General features: G+C 56.2%; 1 protein-coding gene across 7 annotated transcripts in view; it reads left to right on the top strand.

Moving 5' to 3' along the window:
• Nucleotides 1–18,930, top strand: part of NRF1 (nuclear respiratory factor 1) — a 60,592-nt gene extending 41,662 nt beyond the window's left edge. For 3 of the 7 annotated variants that reach the window (XM_039390155.1, XM_039390152.1, XM_039390156.1), the window contains 2 exons: nucleotides 8,220–8,276; nucleotides 18,562–18,930. In XM_039390155.1, the coding sequence (XP_039246089.1) occupies nucleotides 8,220–8,276; nucleotides 18,562–18,725 (221 nt within the window). In that variant the 3' untranslated portion in view covers nucleotides 18,726–18,930. The remainder of the gene's footprint in view (nucleotides 1–8,219; nucleotides 8,277–18,561) is intronic. The other 4 variants (XM_039390158.1, XM_039390154.1, XM_039390157.1 and 1 more) reach the window with 2 other exon arrangements.
• The last annotated feature ends 353 nt before the right edge of the window (nucleotides 18,931–19,283 follow it).

Genomic DNA, 19,283 nt, shown 5'->3' with positions numbered 1-19,283 from the left:
GAGGTGAAAGAGGGCAGGGTGAGATGGGATATGAGGAAGAAATTCCCCTGTGAGAGTTGGGAGGCCCTGGCATAGGTTGCCCGGAGAAGCTGTGGCTGCCCCTGGATCCCTGGAAGTGTCCAAGGGCAGGTTGGAGCAACCTGGGACAGTGGAATGTGTCAGGGCTGGAACTGGATGATCTTTAAGGTCCCTTGCACCCCAAACCAATGTGGGATTCATGGAGACAAATCTTCGTGTGTGATGAGCACCCTGGGTGTGCCACAGGCCTCTCTCCTCCTGGCAAAGGGGACGGTGCTGGAAGAGCTCCAGGAGCCTCCCGGGGGGGTTTGTGCCCCTGTTCTGTATCCAGGAGTCACGTGGAGTCCCCAGGCTGCTCTTCAGCTGGGACACAAGGGCAGCACCCCGGGGAGACACCAGGAGTGGCTCAGTCCTGCCTTGATCTGCTGCTGTCCCCAAAAGCCACTGCCCCCCCCCCCAAAGCCACTGCCCTTTCCTTCCCTCCCTCCCCCAGAAGGGACCCGCTCTGGTCAGGGCAGGGCGTCCCTGCCGAGCCCTTTGCCGCTTCATCCCCTCCAGAATTCCTGCCAGTCCCGTTGCTTTCAGACAGTTTCCACCCACAAATGAGCTGTGCCCTGTCTGGCACCGTGTCCCTGACCTGGCAGCATCTCCAGCCCCTCCCCTGCCCTGCCCGTGTCCCCTGCCCTGTCCCCTGCCCTGTCCCCTGCCCTGTCCCCTGCCCTGTCCCCTGCCCGTGTCCCCTGCCCTGTCCCCTGCCCTGTCCCCTGCCCTGTCCCCTGCCCTGTCCCCTGCTGTCCCGAGGCACTGAGGCTCCCCAGCTGTCACCAGCACAGCCCATTTACCTTCCACGTGTCCCGAATTAGGGGGAATGGACAGGAGGGCTGGGCCTGTTTAAAAATTAAAGCTGATTACAGGGCATTAACGTTACATTTAAAGGAACAGACAGCAGCCTCCTCTCTCCCTCGGCACAGTTGCAATATGTTCCCCTTTTGTTCCGGGCTGGGAGAGGGGAAGGGAGCAGGATTTCTTCTTCTTTATCCATCAATTTTAAAAGAGGAGCTGCCTGGTGTCTGCTGCAAGGCTCCAAAGCAGTTGTGGTCTGGCTCTGCCCAGAGCAGTTCCCATCTTTGTGATCCCAGCAGGAAGCCCAAGTTCTTTTGGCTGACCTTGAACTTCCCTTGGAAGGTCCAGGTGATCTGACACTGCTCATTGATCCCTCTCCTGAGTTGTCACGTTGGGAAACTCCACCTCTGAGGGATCCCTGTTGTTTGACAATAATTTACATGGTCACCTTTCACCACAAAACAGTCCTAGCTGGGTCTGGCTGGGAGCACCCTGGATGAATGGGATGCTTTAGGAATTCATGGTGGGTCTAGGTTGGACTTGGAGCCTGTTTATTGGGTGTATTTGGGTGATATCTGTCCAGGTTTCTGCACCTCCATCCCACAGTCCCCCATTAATCCACGTGGCTCCAGAAGGAGCCACTCAGGGCAGGGTGGGCACTGAGGAGAGGCCTTTGGGCAGGTGGAATAATGTGTTTATAGTCACTGGATCTTGCTTTTCTTCCTTTTCCAAGAAGTCAATGCTCCAGGGAGAGCTGAGAGCCCCTTCCAGGGCCCAAAGGGGTTCCAGGAGAGCTGGAGAGGGACTGGGGACAAGGCCTGGAGGGACAGGACACAGGGAATGGCTTCCCAGTGCCAGAGGGCAGGGTTAGATGGGATATTGGGAGGGAATTGCTGACTGGGAGGGTGGAGAGGGGCTGGAATGGATTTCTCAGAGAAGCTGTGGCTGCCCCTGGATCCCTGGAAGTGTCCAAGGCTGGGCTGGAGCAACCTGGGCTGGTGGAAGGTGTCCCTGCCCATGGCAGGGGGTGGCACTGGATGGGCTTTAAGGTCCCTCCAACCCAACCCATTCCATGATTCTGTGATCTCTCAGTGAGACTTTTCATTCCACTTCACCATCACCAACGTTCTTATTCAATTCTGGGTGTTTCTCCCAGTTTGTGATGAGGAAATCTCCAACAACTTGGCTTAGAGAGCCCCATTCCAAGGTCCTGAGCTCTGCTGGTCCTCACTCCGGGGCTCTGGGGGTGTCCCTTGGTCACAGCAGCTTTTGGGGGTGTCTGCAAGAGGTGGGAATTTCAATCCTTGGACAAGCTTCTGCCTAAAAAGAGCTGTGGTTGAATCCAGGCAGGAAAGGAATGGCAGGCAGGGTGGGCAGCAGGACAAGCATTTCCAAGCTTGCCGCTGTTTCCAGTCCAGGAATTGGGATGGGAAGGGATGGAGGGATTTCTGAAGGGTGTCTGGAACCTGGATCAGAGGATTCCTAACCCAACCTGGATTCCTAACCCAACCTGGATCAGAGGATTCCTAACCCAACCTGGATTCCTAACCCAACCTGGATCAGAGGATTCCTAACCTGGATCAGAAGATTCCCAACCCTGGATCAGAGGATTCCCAACCCTGGCTCAGAGGATTCCCAACCCTGGATCAGAGGATTCCTAACCTGGATCAGAGGATTCCTAACCCTGGATCAGAGGATTCCTAACCCAACCTGGATCAGAGGATTCCTAACCTGGATCAGAGGATTCCCAACCCTGGATCAGAGGATTCCTAACCTGGATCAGAGGATTCCTAACCCTGGATCAGAGGATTCCCAACCTTGGATCAGAGGATTCCCAACCCTGGCTCAGAGGATTCCCAACCCTGGATCAGAGGATTCCTAACCCAACCCTGGATCAGAGGATTCCCAGCCCTGGATCAGAGGATTCCCAACCCTGGATCAGAGGATTCCCAACCCAACCTGGATCAGAGCTCGACCAGCAGAGCTTCTCCCTGGGGTCCAAACAGAGTCGTGGAGCTCCTGGCAGGACCAAGGCTGGGGAAAGCAGCTTTTCCCTGGACACATCCATGCTGGAATTGCTCAGTGTGGAGCTCAGCATTCACACCCAGGGCTGTTGAACTGGGTGGGTGGAGGATTAAGCTGGGACTGAACCCAGGCTCTGCTTTGCTGCTCCTTCCTCGGTGCTCCCAGGATGGAGCTCCCGTGGGATGGGCTCTGCCTGTAGGAACAACTTATTCCAAGTTGTGTTCAGCACGTGGCAGCTTTTCCAGCCCACCTCTGGAAGAATTCCCAGCTTACCCAAGGCCAGCTCCATCCTGTTGGCACAGCCTCTGCTGATCCTGCTCCTCCAGGCATTCCCAAAGGACAGGTCCCAGCTCACTTTTCTCGGGAGCCGCTTCCCGGAGCGGAGCAAAATCTGTGTCTCGAGTTTAGGGCATCGTTCCTTCAGCTGATCCCAAGTGACCCCCTCGCTGCCAGGGGGTGAGGGTGGGGAGTGGTCCCTGCTGGGGGGCAGCTGGAGCACCTTCCAGGGCACATCTTGCCCTGCTCAGGGAAGCAGCATCCCCTGCTCCCCACCCGTGCAGGCAAAGCTGGGGGTGTCACTGCTCTTCCCTACCTGTGCTGGGCCCCTTTTGCCCCTTGAACCATTCCAGGGGCTCTGGGAGCAGCCTGTGTTCCCACTGAATCAGGGCAGATGGAGAGGGGCTTCCTAATCCCCCCCTCCCCTGCCACCCCCCACGCAGGGCAGGGCTGGGCTGCAACCTGCTGCTCCATCCCAGCAGGACCCCCTTCCCACCTTCCCTGCCAGCCCTCCCTGTGCCCACGGGCCGGGCTGGACCTGCCCACCCTCACCCTGGGGAGCTGTGGGAGATGGAGCCTGTCTGGAGTGTCTGGAGGCTCCTGAGGCTCCGGAGGCTCCTCTGCCCTCGGGGCAGTTTGGGAGCTCCGGGCCCTTCCTGGCTGTGGGTGGGTGGAGGGGGCAGCCCGATCCCAATGGGAAGCTGGCTGGAATCCCAGCGAGCTGTTCTGGCTCTGGGAGGCATCCTAGGAAGTGAGGTGGGCTCTGGGAACTTGCTGGAAGGAGAAACCCCCTGTCTGGGAGTTGGGGCTCCCCCCCTGCAGCTCCCCCGTGCTCGGAGGTTTTTCTGCCTCTCGCTCTCGTGTTTTAGGCCAAAGTTTCCTCCCTGTGGAGCTACTTGTGGTTTCTGTTCTCCCTCACTCCCTGCTCCCCTTTGGACTGGGCATTCCCACTTCCTGGACATCTCCAGACTGCTCAGGGTTTGCTTCCTTTGCCTTAGGAAGTGCTCAGCCCCTCTTTCCAAGCTGCTTCTCCAGCAGGGTCTGACCTCCTCAGTTCCTCTGTTGCTTTTTCCCCAAGCACGTCCAGAGGATCCCTCTGTGCCTGGATTCATCCTCTTTGTTGGATCCCCGCAGCAGGGGCTGATTTTAAAGCCTAAAAGCACAACCCCATCTGTCTTGTGCCTCAGGGGCACAACAAAGAGCTCTGTCCTGCCTCCTCGGAGCTGGAACCTTGTCCTTGCCCGCCAGCCCTGGTGACAATGGGCGGGTTTAATTCATTTTCCTCAGTGGGCTCCACTGAACTTTCAGATTCCTGCTTTTCCAGGTGAAACTCCTTCCTCTTCAGCAGCCCTGGTGTTCAGGTTGAGGGTTTGGAGAGGACATTTCTTGCCACAAGGTCGATCTGTGTGTGATTTGAGGTCGTGCAGGAGGTGCAGCTCCCCCTTGGCGTCCCTTGGCCGGTGGCACTTGGGTGGCGAGGGAAGCTAAATCTGGCACTGCAGGGGTTTTTCCAGCTTCCAGCACTTCGACTGGAGCCTGGGGGATGGACAGCACGAGGCTGAACACTGGGATACCCCTCCCTGGTGAACCCAGAGGTAGCTGGGCAAAGGCCTGGGAGGTAGAACCGCCTTTCCATGCCCTCCAGCGAGCCAGGATCGCTCTTCCCGCTGCCCGGGGCGTCCCTTTGGGAAGGAGCTGGCAGGGATGAGTTTGTCCCTGCAGGCCCCTGTCTCCCAGTGACCTTCTCAGCCCGTGGAGACAGCTTGGCTTTGCTGCAAAGCAGCTCATGTGACGGGGGTAATCCGCAGCCGGTAAACAGCTGGGCAGGAGGATCCCGGGGAATCGTCCTATTTTCCCTGCTCTGCAGAGCCAGGCCGGAGCAGGAGGGTGGCTTCTGCTCCCTGGGAATGGCTGCTGTCAGTTTGGCTGCAGGGATCCACCTGCTGATGGCTTTGGAGCCACAGGAGCCGGGTCAGGAGCACCACACGTGCTCCCGTTGAGGTGCCTCCTTGGAGCTCCCAAACAGGTTCCAGGAATCACAAAAATCCAGTTCTCCACAAGTGCTTTCCCTCTGAATTTTTCCCTAAACCAGCCATGGCATTTCTAAGGCTAAATTTGACTTTTTCTTCGCTCCCTCCATGTCTTTGGGCTTCATTTATTCCCTCACAGTTGTACAAATTCCTCTCTGAGTGACACTCCCAGATATCCCGCCCTTCCTGCTCCAGGGACACTCGATGGACATTCTCCCTTCCCATGGGAAGTTCAGCTGTGCCCTGGAGAGGACACAGGCTCTGAGATGGGAATGGCTGAGGGAGCACTGCCTTGGAACTGGCTTAAAAGGAATCATGGTGTTATTAATTATTATTCCCATACCTTACAGATCATGGAAAACTCTTCCTGCCTGTGGGTTTTCCTCCTGGTTGCCACAGATCCCTGAACTCCCCCACGATTTTAACCTTCAGAGCCTCCCAGGGGAAGGTCAGTGAGTGGATTCTGGTGCTGCCAAGCCAAGGGGCTGATGACAGATGAAAGCAGGCAGTGCCAGCCCCAGATCCAGGTCCCTGCACCCCACAGGCAGCAGTTTCCCTCATTTCCCTGCAGGAACGAGGTGCCTTTGGTCAGGTGGGCAGAGGTTGCTCTGCAGCCACGTAATCCCGGGGTTTCTCTCCCAGAACCCCCCAGCAGTGTGGCTGTGGCTGCAGTTAAGTTGTCCAGCCACTGAGACAATCCCTCATTCCATGCAAGCCTTCCAGAGGGACCATCTGTTATCCCTTGCCTGGGACACATTTGGATGGGAGGCCTCGCAGTGAAAGGCTCTCTGCTATTCCCCTGAGCCAGCTGATCTCTTCCCTTCCACCCCTTCCCATCAGGAAAGGGGAGAAAAAAACCCCCAGCTTTGTTCTCTCAGGCATTAGGGGGATTTAATTGGCGTGTGCACGGTGGGACCGCCGCGTGTCACCGAGAACACGGAGCTAATGGAAGTGGAGCTTTATTGCCGGCAGAAATATGGGATGTGCAGCTCCTTTGAAGTCCCAGGGATCAGCAGCTCGTGAGGGGGGGAGGTTGTGTTTGATCCCAGCCCTCAGGGAGTTTGGAAGTGGTTGTTTCCTGCCGCTGCATCCTCGACCAGATCTCCTCGGGAGGTTCCTGGGGTGTTCTCCTTGCGGGAAAAAAAATGTCTGGGTTGCACTTCCAAGTGGGAATTGAGTGTTGAGAGGTTTGGAGAGCTGTGGGAAGGTAACCAGGCTGGGATTTGGCCAGGTTTTAGGGTCCTCTGCTGTCAGAGATGGGCTCTGGCCCTGCTGGACCTGCGGTCGGAGCCGGAGCGTTCCCACAGCCAGCTCTGGCCTGAGGCTGATCCTCTGCAGCCACCACAGCTCCTTCCCCTCTCAGCAAGCAATTCCAGCCCGTTCTGCCCTGCCCTGGGAAGCGACAGGAAAAGCTGTTGCCTTTTGCAGCCCCTTGACTCTCCTCACGGATTTTATCCACGTGGGTCCACGTGCCACAAACCTCCCCTCTGTGGGATGAGACCCACGGGGACAAAACACCTGGGAAACCCCTGCTTAGGGCAAACGAACTCATCCCTCTCCCTGCCCCATCCCGGCCTCCTCCTGGCATTCCAAGAGTCTTCCAACCGCCTGTCCCGTGTGGCTCGGGATCTGTGCACAGATCCTGGGCCTTCAGCCACCAGCCCAGAGCCCAAACTTCTTCCTGTTTAGCCACAGATGTGCAGAGCTGAGAAGGGAGGAATCTGCACACCAGGAATGAGTGTTCCCAGGGGAGAGAGAGAGAGAGAGAGAGAGAGGTGGGAACCCATCCCCGCTGCTGGGCACTGGGAGCCAGTGGGATGAGCAAACAGGAGGAATGTGGAGTGTAAAAACCTGCTCTTGGCAGAGCCTGAGCTGTGTTTTCACTGTGATTTATTGCTGAGGACGGAGCAGGTGCCAAACAGGTCCCTTGTCCCATAAAAGAGGGGCTGCAGACCCCAAAGCGCCGCCGACGCAACGGGTTCGTGTGGCAGGGATGCTTTTGGAGCTGCATTTGAGGGATGTGCTTCGAGGAGGAGGGAAAAAGGACCCTTGGGGGCTGTGCCCAGCCCTTTTTCCCCCTGTGGAATAAAGGGGACTTACCTCCTGGTGGCTGGAGCAGCACCCGGTGCGCGGTGAGGCTCCGGCACACGCACCGGAGCCGCAGCTTCCCGTGCCTGCAGGGAAAGGCTTGGAGCACCTTCCCAAGGGATCCTCCTGCTCCAGGAGCTGTGCTGGCAATTCATCACCTCTGGTGGGTTAAGAATCCCCTGGAGAAGAGGCACCAGCGGGACACTGGGGGAAGAGAACCCGTCGGTCGGTCGGTGTGAATGTGCCCTGTGTTGTGGTTCCTGCGGAACCAGGCAGGAAAACGCTGGGAAAATGGCTTTTAGCTGGAGCCAGGGCCTATCTGGTTACGGATTGCCTTCCTCCAGGACAATGCCTGCTTTATCTCCGTGTGCTGAGAGCTCTGCAGTGCCTGCTCATGTCCCTGTTCACATGGGATCCGTCGGCTCCGCACCAGATCCCGGCCCCCCAGAGCCCTAAAATCCACGGAGCTCCTTCCAGGGCCTGGATTTCGGGACCTTTCCGGCCTCGTGCTCGTGGGATGCAGGGAAATCCCACTTTGGCAGCTTTTCATTCAGTCTCTCATCCCTCTGCTCCGGGAATTACGGAGAGTTTTGTTGGAAGTGGCCAGAGCTGCTCCGGGGAGGGGGATTTTTACTCCTCTCATTTCTGGGCTTCTCTGAGCCAATTAATTCATTTAAATGCATCCAAAACGCAGCACAAATATCTTATTCTTACCTCCCCCTTCCCCTCCTGTTTGCACACACAGTGTGGAGTCAGGAACATCTCAGTTACTCTGCCTGATTTCGGGGGGTTACTCGTGTGGGAATTTTCCCCTCGTGTGCGGGCGCCGAACTTCGGAATTTTCCCCCCAAAAGGGTGGGATTTCCTCTGAACACATTAATAACCCCTGCTGGAGTATTTTTGCCCCTTTTCTCAGCCTTTTCCACATTTTATTGTCAGGCATCCTAACAGCAGACTGTTCAGGTTGCAAGTGGAGCCTGGCAGAGTGTCCCTCAGGTGAGTGGATTTTCGTGGTGGCAGTTTGGAATGTTGGGGTTCAGCTGGTGGTGAGCACTTGTCACCCTCAGGTTCCTCACCCTGTGGTGCTTCTTGGGGTTAAAGGGGCTTTATCTACCTCATATATATATATATTTTTATATATATTTTTGCTGTGCCTGGACACTGTTTGGGGTGGGAACCCAACAGCCCTGGAGCAGAATCCCAGAGGATGCAGTGGGATGTCCTGGGAGGGTCACAGCACAGGAGGGGGAGGTGGATCCCAGAGCTCGTGTCTGTCATTCCCTGACCTTCTGCCACCTGAAGGCCACCAGCTTTTGGACCCCAGACACACCTTTTGTCCTCTGACATCCCTCTCTTATTCCCTTTCCACGCTTTTTGTGATCTCCAGGGGTGCCCAGAGTGTTGTTCCTGCAGGAGCTCTGCCTGCTTCACTAAAATATGGGATATTTCAGTGCTTAATAACAATCAAGCAATGACAATTAAACATCAATTAATTCCAATAACAAAGCAATTAATTACAGTTACAAAAAGCAATAACAATTTAACAACGATTAAATTAATTCTTTATTTTCAAATGGGCCTCTGTCACCCAAGTGATACAACACTCGGGCAGTCTCTGCCCTCCTTCCCCCCCTTTAATTAAACCATGTAGGAAATACAACAAATGTTTTAAAAAGTGGGGTTAGAATCAGCCTCAACAGGTGATTTTTCCCCTGGAAAATGGGGATGCAAAAGCATGACAGGGAAGCTGGGATTTATGGAAAAGCAGGACAGGGATCCTTGTTAGGTGGTTGTTCAGAATCCCAGTCAGGTTTAACACTTGGTTTTTGACAAGAGGAGCAAACTTAATTTATTCTCAGGTGCTCCCTATCCCTAATTCCCGAGGAGCTGGGCGTGGACAACCCCCTGTCTGCTCCTGTAATGGTTTGAGAGCCCCAAAATCCAATTCCCAAGTCCAAGCCCCCCTCCCACATCTCAGCCCAGCGTGAGATGGGTTTTCCAGGCACAAACACAAGACTCAATATGAGGGAAAAGGGAATTATATTACAAACACTGTACAAATAAATATTATAATGCATCATATACAATCTTAACTGTCTCTACCTTGATAAATCAGTATTTGCAATGGAATGGATCAATCTCTTCTCCCTCCAATAAAAAGTCCAGAAGGGAAAAGGAAAGATCCTTTCCACTCTCACACTGGGCTGAGATGTGGGAGGGGGGCTTGGACTCGGGAATTGGATTTTGGGGCTCTCAAACAGCTCCATAAGTTTTCCTGCCAGGGAACAGGCTGTGAGGGAAGCAGAGCCCGAGCAGAGCAGAGCCTGGGGGGGTTATTTTTATTTTTATTTATTTTTATCCGTGTTTCCTGCGTGGAGGCTGGACCAGGATGGGCCCTTAATAATCCTCTCAGGTGTGCCCTGTGCTCCTGAGCAAAGCCAGCTCATCACAGGGGCTTAGGGGGGTTATCCACTAAGCTCCCAGCCCTGGAGCCCGGGGACAAGCTCCCTCTGCACAGGTAGACACACTCCTGGGGCGTTTCAGAGAATCCCAGAATCCCAGAATCAGCTGGGTTGGAAGGGACCTCCGAGATCATCCAGCCCAACCCTTGATCCAACCCCGCCGTGGTTCCCAGCCCATGGCACTGATGCCACATCCAGTCTGTCCTTAAACACCTCCAGGGACGGAGAATCCCCCACTTCCCTGGGCAGCCCATTCCAATGGCTGAGCACCCTCTCTGCAAAGAAATTCTTCCTGATATCCAACCTAAACCTCCCCTGGCACAGCTGAAGACCGAGCCCTCTTGTCTCACTGATCTCTGCCTGGGAACAGAGCTCGACCCCCCCCGGCTCCCCCCTCCTGGCAGGGAGTTGCAGAGAGTGAGGAGGTCTCCCCTGAGCCTCCTCCTCTCCAGGCTGAGCCCCCCCAGCTCCCTCAGCCTCTCCTCCCAGCACTTGGGCTCCAGTCCCTTCCCCAGCCTCGCTGCTCTTCTCTGCCCCTGCTCCAGCCCCTCCAGGGCCTTCCTGAGCTCAGGGCCCAGAGCTGGACACAGCACTCCAGGGGTGGCCTCCCCAGCGCCCAGCCCGGGGGCAGAATCACTTCCCTGGCCCTGTTGGCCACCCTGTTCCTGAGCCAGGCCAGGATCCATTGGCCTTCTTGCCCCCCTGGGCACACTCGGGCTCCTGTTCAGCTCCCTGTCCATCCCCACTCCCTTCCTGCCTGGCTGCTCTCCAGCCCCTCTGGCCCAGCCTGCAGCTTCAGGGGGTTGTTGTTTGTCACCTCCTGAGCTGAGGGTGCCACTCCCTGGGCACCCAGCACTGGTGAGGGGGGTCTGGGTGAAGGCTGAGCTTGAGCAAACTCGGCTTTACTCTTCCAGGGTCTCTGACCAAGCTCAGAATTCCCCCCAGGAAGGACAGAGGGAGGGCCAGGGATCCATAGGCAGGACACGGGAGCTCACCCACCTTTGGGATCCCAGGGTGCTGCTCCACCTCCCTTCCCACACACCCCTTTCCCAGGAGTTTTCCGGCTGCACCAAATCGAGGATGAAACGGAAAACTCGGGATTTCAGATCAGTCGTTCCCAATGTTCAAAATAACCCCGAGTTTTTCCTCCTGGAGCCGTCCTGGGAGAGATCTGGAATGTCAGGGAAGGGCTGCAAAGTCCCTAAATACAAAAAAAAACCCTCCTGGAAATCAGGAATTCCAGCCCCATATAACTTAAAAGGAACTCCAAAAAAAAATCCCTCAATAAAAAAAAAACTCTCCTGGAAATCAGGAATTTCAGCCCCATGAAACTGAAAAAGAACTCAAAAAAAACACCAAACCCCTAAATACAAAAAAAAAAAACCTCCTCCTGGAAATTCTGAATCCCATGCCCATGGTTTGGTCTCAAAGTGCTGCAAATTATAAAGAACTCCAAAAAGAAAAAAAATCCCTAAATACAAAAGAAAAACTCTCCTGGAAATCAGGAATTCCAGCCCCATATAACTTAAAAAAGAACTCAAAAAAAAAAAAATCCCTAAATACTAAAAAACCCCCTCCTGGAAATCAGGAATGCCATCCCCATGGTTTGGTCTCAAAGTGCTACAACTTAAAAAAAAAAATCAAAAAAAAATACTCCCTCAACACCCAAAACAAACCCCAAAAACTCAAAGCCCCCCCAAAAAGATCTGGAAGAAATAAGGGAGGTTAAGCCAAAGAAGTTCCAGAGCTTGGCTGAGCTTTGTAGGGAGGAAGGAGCTGGGAATGGTGGGATGAGCTGGTGGGATGAGCTGGTTGGGATGAGCTGGTTGGGATGAGCTGGTTGGGATGAGCTGGTTGGGATGAGCTGTCCTTTCCCAGCTGGAGAAGGGAGTGTTGGTCTCCAGCTGAGATTTGGAGATAAATGAAACCCAAGCACCCAAAACGAGAGGGAAATTCAGGGAGGGAAAACGAGAGGGAAAGCTCATGGTGAGAGATCCAGAGGAGCCAAAGGATCACCCCCGGGATCCCCGAGGCTGGAAAAGCCCTCCCAGCCCATGGATCCACCCCGTGCCCCGTCCCCTCCTTGTCCCCCAGCCCAGAGCACCGAGTGCCACGGCCAGGCCTTCCCTGGAAAGCTTAGGGAAGAGCAATTCCCTGGATTTGCAGGATTGAGGGACTGGGATGTGGCCGGGAGGACGTGGTGGATGCCGGGGAGGGGACGGCGGCTCCAGGATTGTCCTTCCTGCGCCTCTGCTGATGGGAATGTTGCATCTCTCGTCCCCCGTGTTCACCCTCAGTCCCAAGGACGAGTCAAGGTTGTGATGTCGCCTCAGGGGCCTCGTTAAGTTGCCTTTTGTCGTGGTTTTGACCAGAGGAGCTCTTGAAGAGGCAGGTGAGGGGTGATCCTGCAGAACTTCAGCTCTTTGCAAACCCTTACCTGGAGGGAAAACCCTTTGTGTTCTGAGCTGGGTTGGCACAGAGGGTCTGTGGGGCAGAGCTGCCACCGCTCTGTGCCCGCAGAGTTCTCAGGGCTTCCACTGAAGGGCTTAAAAAACCCCTTCAGAGGGGCTCTTTGTGGTTTGTCACCGAATCACGGGGTGGTTTGGGTCGGAAGGCACCAAAGATCATCCAGTTCCACTATCCCAGGCTGCTCCAAGCCCTGGCCTTGGACACTTCCAGGGATGGGGCAGGATTTGCTGAGGGGGAAAACCCTTCCAACTGTCTGATTGGAGTCAGTCCTTGGTGCTCTTGCAGGTGGAGGGGTTGAGCCTTGGGAAGACGGTTCCTCTTATCCCAGGCAAGGTGTTAAGGGGTGTCCTGTGCTTCCCCTGCCCCCTCGGAGCGTGGTGGGATTCCTGGAATGCCTCATTTCTGCACTGGGTGAGATCCCACCCGTGGTGTCCTCTCAGCACCTCGTGTCTCGAGGGACACTTTTGGTTTGGTGGGTTCTTCTTCTCCTCGGCCAGAGGGGTTTTTTGGGGTGACAAGTGACTCGGAGAGCCCTTGTTGTAGCTGCTGTGGTTGTCGGTCCCCCGGGAGGGAGGTGCTCCAGGTGATAATTCCTGGGAATCTTGGCGAGCCGGGCTCAAAGCGACGACGTGGATTTCATAGAAACCTTTGTGGGGCCTCTTGAACACTCCAGGTGGTGCCCAGCACTGCAGCTGGGGAGGACAGGGATGGTCTTTGCTCCAGGATTCCGTAGGACACGGCTGAGTCACAGACAGCCCCTTTCCTGAGCCAGCCTCGGAATAACCTCCTTTTAAAAGCCCCCCAGTGATGGAAGCTTTGCTCCAGAGCTCACTGACCTCACGCTGAGCTGCTGGCTGGGGTTCTTCCCACCTCTAACACCCAGTGCAGCTCTCCCTGCTGCCCCTCCAGCTCATCCTGCTCTGTCCCACTGAAAAAAGATGCACAGGAAAGACAATTATTCCCTGCTCCCCTGCAGCAGCCTGGCTGTATTTACACGTGGGAATGCAGCTCTTTCCTTGGGCTGCCCACTGAGGGCAAACGTTGCGTTTTTGGGGGGCCCCCCAGCTTGATTTTCATCTATTTTTTCCTTTCCCTGCTTGGTTTCTGGGCATTAAAACCCTCTCATCCCCGAGAATTCCCGAACTGTAGGTGGGGATGGGATGGCATCTCCTGAGCTGTGTGCTGGGGCATTCCTGAGGGCGGGAATCCCAGCTGGATTCCTCAGGCTGGTGCCTCTGGAGGAGGAGCTGCAGGAATATCTGCTGTGGAACGCTTCCTGAGCACAGTTCCTGCTGCTTTCCCCTCGCTGGGAGCCGAGCAGATGGAGACAAAGTCCTCTGGATGAGCTGTGTGCCAACAGCCAAGGAAGTCCAGCGGGAAATTCCACTTTTTTGGCCTTTCCCATCGTTGGTGTGAGCACTGTGAGACCTTCAGAGCTCCAGCAGGGGCTGAGAGACTTCAGATCTCTCCCTGCTGGCTCTGCAGGGGTGGCAGGAGGTCAGAGCAGGCAACTGTCAGCCCTTTGGTGCCCAAGGTGTGCCCACCTCGGCATCCATTCCGTTGGGAATGCTGCCTCTCCTCGGTGCTGGGTGTGCTTCTGGAGCCACTGGATCTCCAGGATCAGCACCAGCCGTGGCTGCCCCTGGATCCCTGGAAGTGTCCGGTGTTGGGGTTGGAGCTGGATGGGCTTTAAGGTCCCTTCCCACCCAACCCCTTCCCGGGATTCCATGGCCTGAGCCACTTTAAACCACCAGGCACCGAACAGGAGATAAGGGTGGACTGAACCAAGGCTGTCTGGTGTCCCTGAGCAGGACAATATTCCATAGCTGGGAGGACTGGGAGTGGGCACAGCAGCTGGGGACTTGTCCGTGCTGCCCTGGCTCTGATCCCAAGGGTGAGGAGGGGTTAGAGCCGGGCACAAACCGCCCCTGATGATCCCAATTCCCGGAACATCGACAGCCCTGCGTGTCCAGGGCACTTCTGGCCCTTGACACCAATTCCCTGGGCACTGACCCATCCCCCTTGCCTGACCCTCTGACCCTGTGTGGTGGTTCCAGGGGGTCCTGCAGTTTGGGATCAGGACAGGGATTATGGGCTGGGCCAGGCCAGGCCTCTCTTTTAACCACGGTGTGACTTTTCACCTCTCAGTCCTGTGGCCTCACCTTTACCCCTCTTCTCCCATGAGCTGTAACCTCTTCCCTGCTGGGGCAGCAGGAGTTTCACCATCTCCTGTGGCCCATCCCATTCCCTGTGGGAAATGCAGCCACTGGTATCACCTGACCTGGAATCCAACTGGGGCTGTCTCGGAGTTGATCCACTCTGATCCTTTGACTGGTTGGTGCCATCTCAACCCTAAAAACCTCCCATGGCCCTTCTCCTCCCTTGGCCCCTCGTGTCCTGACCCATTCCCCCCATGCCATGCTTCCTGATCCCCCCCCCAAAAGAAGTCTTGCCAAAGCTGATCCTCCCCCAGAGGAATTCTTTGGGATGTGGCAGGGAAGTGGGAGGCAGGAGCTCGGTGCTGGCACTGCCCCAGCTGCCCCTCTGGACGTTGGCCTTGCTCCCAGGGGGCTGGAGCTCCTCGTCCCTGCTGAGGGTGGGTGGGAGCTGTTGGCTGGGAATGGCTGATCCACAGGGGGACGGAGGTTCCCGGGCTCCTTCCAGAGGGGATTTTTGGCCATTCCCACGGATGGGAAGCCAAGCACAACCCGACTGCCTCTTCCACAAGCCTGTGGCCATGGTCTGTGCTGCTGTGATCCCTCCGTGCTGGTGTCCCTCCCCAGGCAGGAGGTGTGAGCTGTCCCTGGGATCCCACAGGATCCCCGTTCCCTGCCCGTCCCTCGCAGCGCTCCCGTCACGGACCCAACGCTTCCCAAAGGCTCGGGACTTTTGTGTCTAATGGATTTCCTGCTTTTAATACAATTGAAAGGGTCTGAAATCCACGCTTTGGATTGACATATGCCAGCTAGATTAGGGCTAATCAGGGCGCAGGTCTGAGCAGATGCAGCGCGGGGCCAATCCCAGACCCGATTACGGCATCTCGGCGCTCTAATCGTGTCCCTCCCAAGGGCGATCAGCTCTGCCCTAATGCCCACAGACTTCCCAGCCCTCTCCTCCTTTGGCTTCTTCCCACCCCTGGCAGGAAGGTGGCTACGTCAGAGCTGAGGAGATTTGCTCTAATCCCTGGCAGAAAGGGATCTGTGCGGCGCCGTCTCTCACGGACGCTGCCCCGCTCTTCCGGGCGCTCCCAGACGTGGCCAAACCTGGGCTGAGCTCATCAGCCTTCCCAAAAAAGAAAAAACACTCAGTTGGGTTGGGCCTCGTGGGTCCCTTCCATCTCAGAATATTCTGTGATTCTGTGATTTTTGAGGTCTCACCGTCATCACCCGTTTTTGACAGTGCTCAACCCAACCTTGGCTGAATTAATTCAGCCTTTCCAAAAAAACACCCCGGTTGGGTTGGGCCTTGTGGGTCCCTTCCAACTCAACATATTCTGTGATTCTTGGAGGTCTCACCATCACCCGTTTTTGGCAGCACCATGGCCACCCTCAGCCAAACTTTGTCTGAGCTAATTCAGCCTTTCCAAAAAAAAACAACCCACACCCAGTTGGGTTGGGCCTTGTAGATCCCTTCCAACTCAACATGTTCTGTGATTCTTGAGGTCTCACCATCACCCATTTTTGGCAATGCTGTGGCCACCCTCAGCCAAACCTTGGCTGAATTAATTCCTCTTTTCCCAAAAAAAACCACCCCAGTTAGGTTGGACCTTGTGGGTCCCTTCCAGCTCCGAATATTCCGTGATCCTTCAGGTCTCCCCATCACCCGTTTTTGGCAATGCTGTGGCCACCACACGTTTCAGCGGAGGGGTTTTTAGTGTCTTTGGTGCCTTTAGTGCCTGTGCTCTGTGGGTCCCGTGGTGACTCTGCTCCCTGGGGTGTCCGTGTGTCCCTGGGCAGCTCCGTCCGTCTCCTCCGGGTTCACAGCCCCGAGGGCTCGGTTGGCTTGTTGGTCTGGAGGGGGGATTTTGGGTGCATCCCAGGCCAGATCCCCAGGTCCTGCTTAAACTGGGATGTGCCGCCTTCTCCCGAGGGCTCTGCTGGGAGATTTGCTTCAGGAGGGCTGAGCCTGAGCTCTCCCTCCGGGGTTTTGTTCCCTAAAACTCGTACGGACCGGGAAGCGCCCCGGGAGCCTGGAACCTTCTCCTGAGGCCAGTGCTGGACCACCACGCCAGGAAAGCAATTCCTTGGTTGGGCTGGGTGTGGATGTGACCCTTCTGGCCTGGGGCAGCCCTGGGGGGCTTGGGGACCCCAAAACCTGCCAGCCACGGAGCGCTGTGATATCCCAGGGGGAGGGACGCTGGGCCGGCCGGGGTCACCCCCCTGGGCAGCACGATTAGCTCCTAAGCTTTCCTGTCTGCACTCCGAGTTATCCGAGGACACCGGCCGGGCTGGGCCACCTCCAGTCACTCAGCAAGTGCCCTTGGCAGGGCAGACTCTGCTCCTGCTCCACCAGAAGGAAAAAAGCTCCTGCTTTTTCGGGCCCCGCTGTCCGAGCGGGCACTGCCCGCCCTGTGCTGCCGCCTTCGTGGGGACCCCAAAAAGCTGGTTTTCCCCCCGGCAAAGGGGCAGATATTTTCAGAAATGCCCACATTGCCTCGCTTTCCCAACCCCCCCCACAGCAGGGGTGGGCACAGGGGTAACAGCAGGGTAGGAGGATGAAGTTTGTCCTCCCAGCCTGCGGGATTTGCCATTCCCACCCCCTGCCTGGCTCCCTGGAGCTGCACCAGCTCCTTGCTCTTTGTTCCACCTCTTTCCATCACTCGCCTCACAAATAACCCTCGGGGGCCCTGTTGTTTTGTTGTCACCTTGGCTGGGGCACACTGGGACTCCCCTCTGTGCTCCAGAGCTTTCCCAGCTCCAGCTTCACCCCAGGGGCACCTCATCCCTTCCTGCAGCTGAACCTCCCTCAGGAAAAAGGTGTTTCCTGCTTTGCCAGACCCATCAGTGGTCAGGGAAGGGCTGAGAGATGATGGGGTTGACTTTCCTTTATCTCTGTCCTGTGCCAGGTGGTTTATAAATGTGGGAGTGCCTGGAGCTGGTGCCAGGGGCAGGTTTGGCTGGGCCAGGGCTGGTTGTTCCCACTCTGCCCTTTCCCTGTCTCGGTGTGAGGGGAGAAGGAGCTGGCTGGGATGAGGAAGGGAATGGTGCTTGGGAGTGGTTGCACTGGAGCTGGTGGGCAGGACTGGTGTCTGATCCACGGGGATCCTTCCACGTGCCGCCAGTGGGGAGGTGTTGGAATGACCTACGGAGTTTCAGGGGGTGGGAGAAGCCAAGTTCATCCCTTCCTCAACCCCACCTGTCCCGATTCTGGGGAAACCAAGTGGAAAAATGCGTTTTGGAAGGGTGTTCCCTGTCTGTGGGTGCTCACTGGCGGGCTTGGGGGTGGCACAGCCGTGGATGTGGGAGAAACACGAGGGAGCAATCCCTGTCTCCAGGAAACTTGGCCTGGCAGCAGTGGCTGTGCTGTCCCTGCTGTGCCGTCCCCCAAACACGCCTGGTTTGGGTTCCTCCTCCAAAAATAACCTCATTTCTTTCCTCCTCATCCTCATTGTCTCTCCCTGCAGCTGGATGGCCCCGGGGCGTGGGCTGAGCTCAGGGGGCTGCCCCCCATCCCATCCCATCCCATCCCATCCCACTCCTGCTCCCATCCCACAGGGAAGTCACACAGGGTCACAGAATCATGGAATGGGTTGGAGGGACCTTAAAGCCCATCCAGTGCCACCCCTGCCATGGGCAGGGACACCTTTCACTCTCCCAGGTTGCTCTAGCCCAGCCTTGGACACTTCCAGGGATCCAGGGGCAGCCACAGCTTCTCTGGGAAATCCATTCCAGCCCCTCCCCACCCTCCCAGCCAGCAATTCCTTCCCAATATCCCACCTAGCCCTGCCCTCTGGCACTGGGAAGCCATTCCCTGTGTCCTGTCCCTCCCTGCCTTGTCCCCAGTCCCTCTCCAGCTCTCCTGGAGCCCCTTTAGGCCCTGCCAGGGGCTCTCAGCTCTCCCTGGAGCCTTCTCTTCTCCAGGGGAACCCCCCCAGCTCTCCCAGCCTGGCTCCAGAGCAGAGGGATCCAGCCCTGGGAGCAGCTCCGGGCCCTCCCCTGGGCTCTCCCCAGCAGCTCCACACCTTCACTCCGCCGAGTTCCCTCTCCAGGTGTGGGACCCCTCCAACCCCTGGAAGGATCCCCACCGGAGCATCCCAACCCCACTCCCCCTTCCCATATCCTCCCCACCCTGGCCCCCCCGTGCCTCTCCCTCCTTCCCAACGCTGTCCCCGTGGGTTTGTGTCCCCGCAGGGCTCGTGCAGATCCCGGTGAGCATGTACCAGACCGTGGTGACCAGCCTGGCCCAGGGCAACGGCCCCGTGCAGGTGGCGATGGCGCCGGTGACCACGAGGATAGCGGACACGGCCGTCACCATGGACGGGCAGGCGGTGGAGGTGGTCACCCTGGACCAGTGACCCGCTGGAGGTGGTCACCTCGGACCAGCGACCCGCAAGGAATTTATCTCTTCCCCCCCCCCCTTCGCCTCTCTCTTCACTTTTACGACTCTCTCGCAAGATTTTTTTACTCCTCTCTCCAGAGAGATGCAATCAGGTGGCTGTTCGGAGTCTCTCCCCCCCCCAGCCTCCCACCCCCGAAGCTTTGGAAGCATAAAAAAGAAAAAAAAAAAAAAAGGAAAAAACAAAAAAACAAAAACAAACAAAAAAAAAAAAAAAGAAAAAAAAAAGGTTTCGTCGACCTTTTATTTTTTTTTTTTTTTTCGGTCTTTTGTTTTTTTCCGGTCTTTATTTTTTTTCGTTCGTTCCTTTGGGGTTTTTATTTTTTAAAGGACAAAAAAAATACTGAAAAAAAAAAAAAAAAAAAGAAGAAGAAAAAAACGAATGAATCCTGAGATCCTGGCAGAGGACGTTGGTGTAAAAAAAAAAAACAAAAAGTGCATTTTTTTTCTAGCGCCTGCTCCAGCTCTCTCGGAGGAGCGAGAAGCCAAAATTGTGACTTCTTTCGTGGGATTCCGA

This window comes from Pipra filicauda, unplaced genomic scaffold (assembly GCF_003945595.2).
Source record: "Pipra filicauda isolate LSUMZ 115617 unplaced genomic scaffold, ASM394559v2 scaffold809_size77802_pilon, whole genome shotgun sequence".
NCBI lineage: Eukaryota > Metazoa > Chordata > Aves > Passeriformes > Pipridae > Pipra > Pipra filicauda.
Note: the sequence above shows the minus strand (reverse complement) of the source record. Positions and strands in the feature narration are given on the sequence as shown.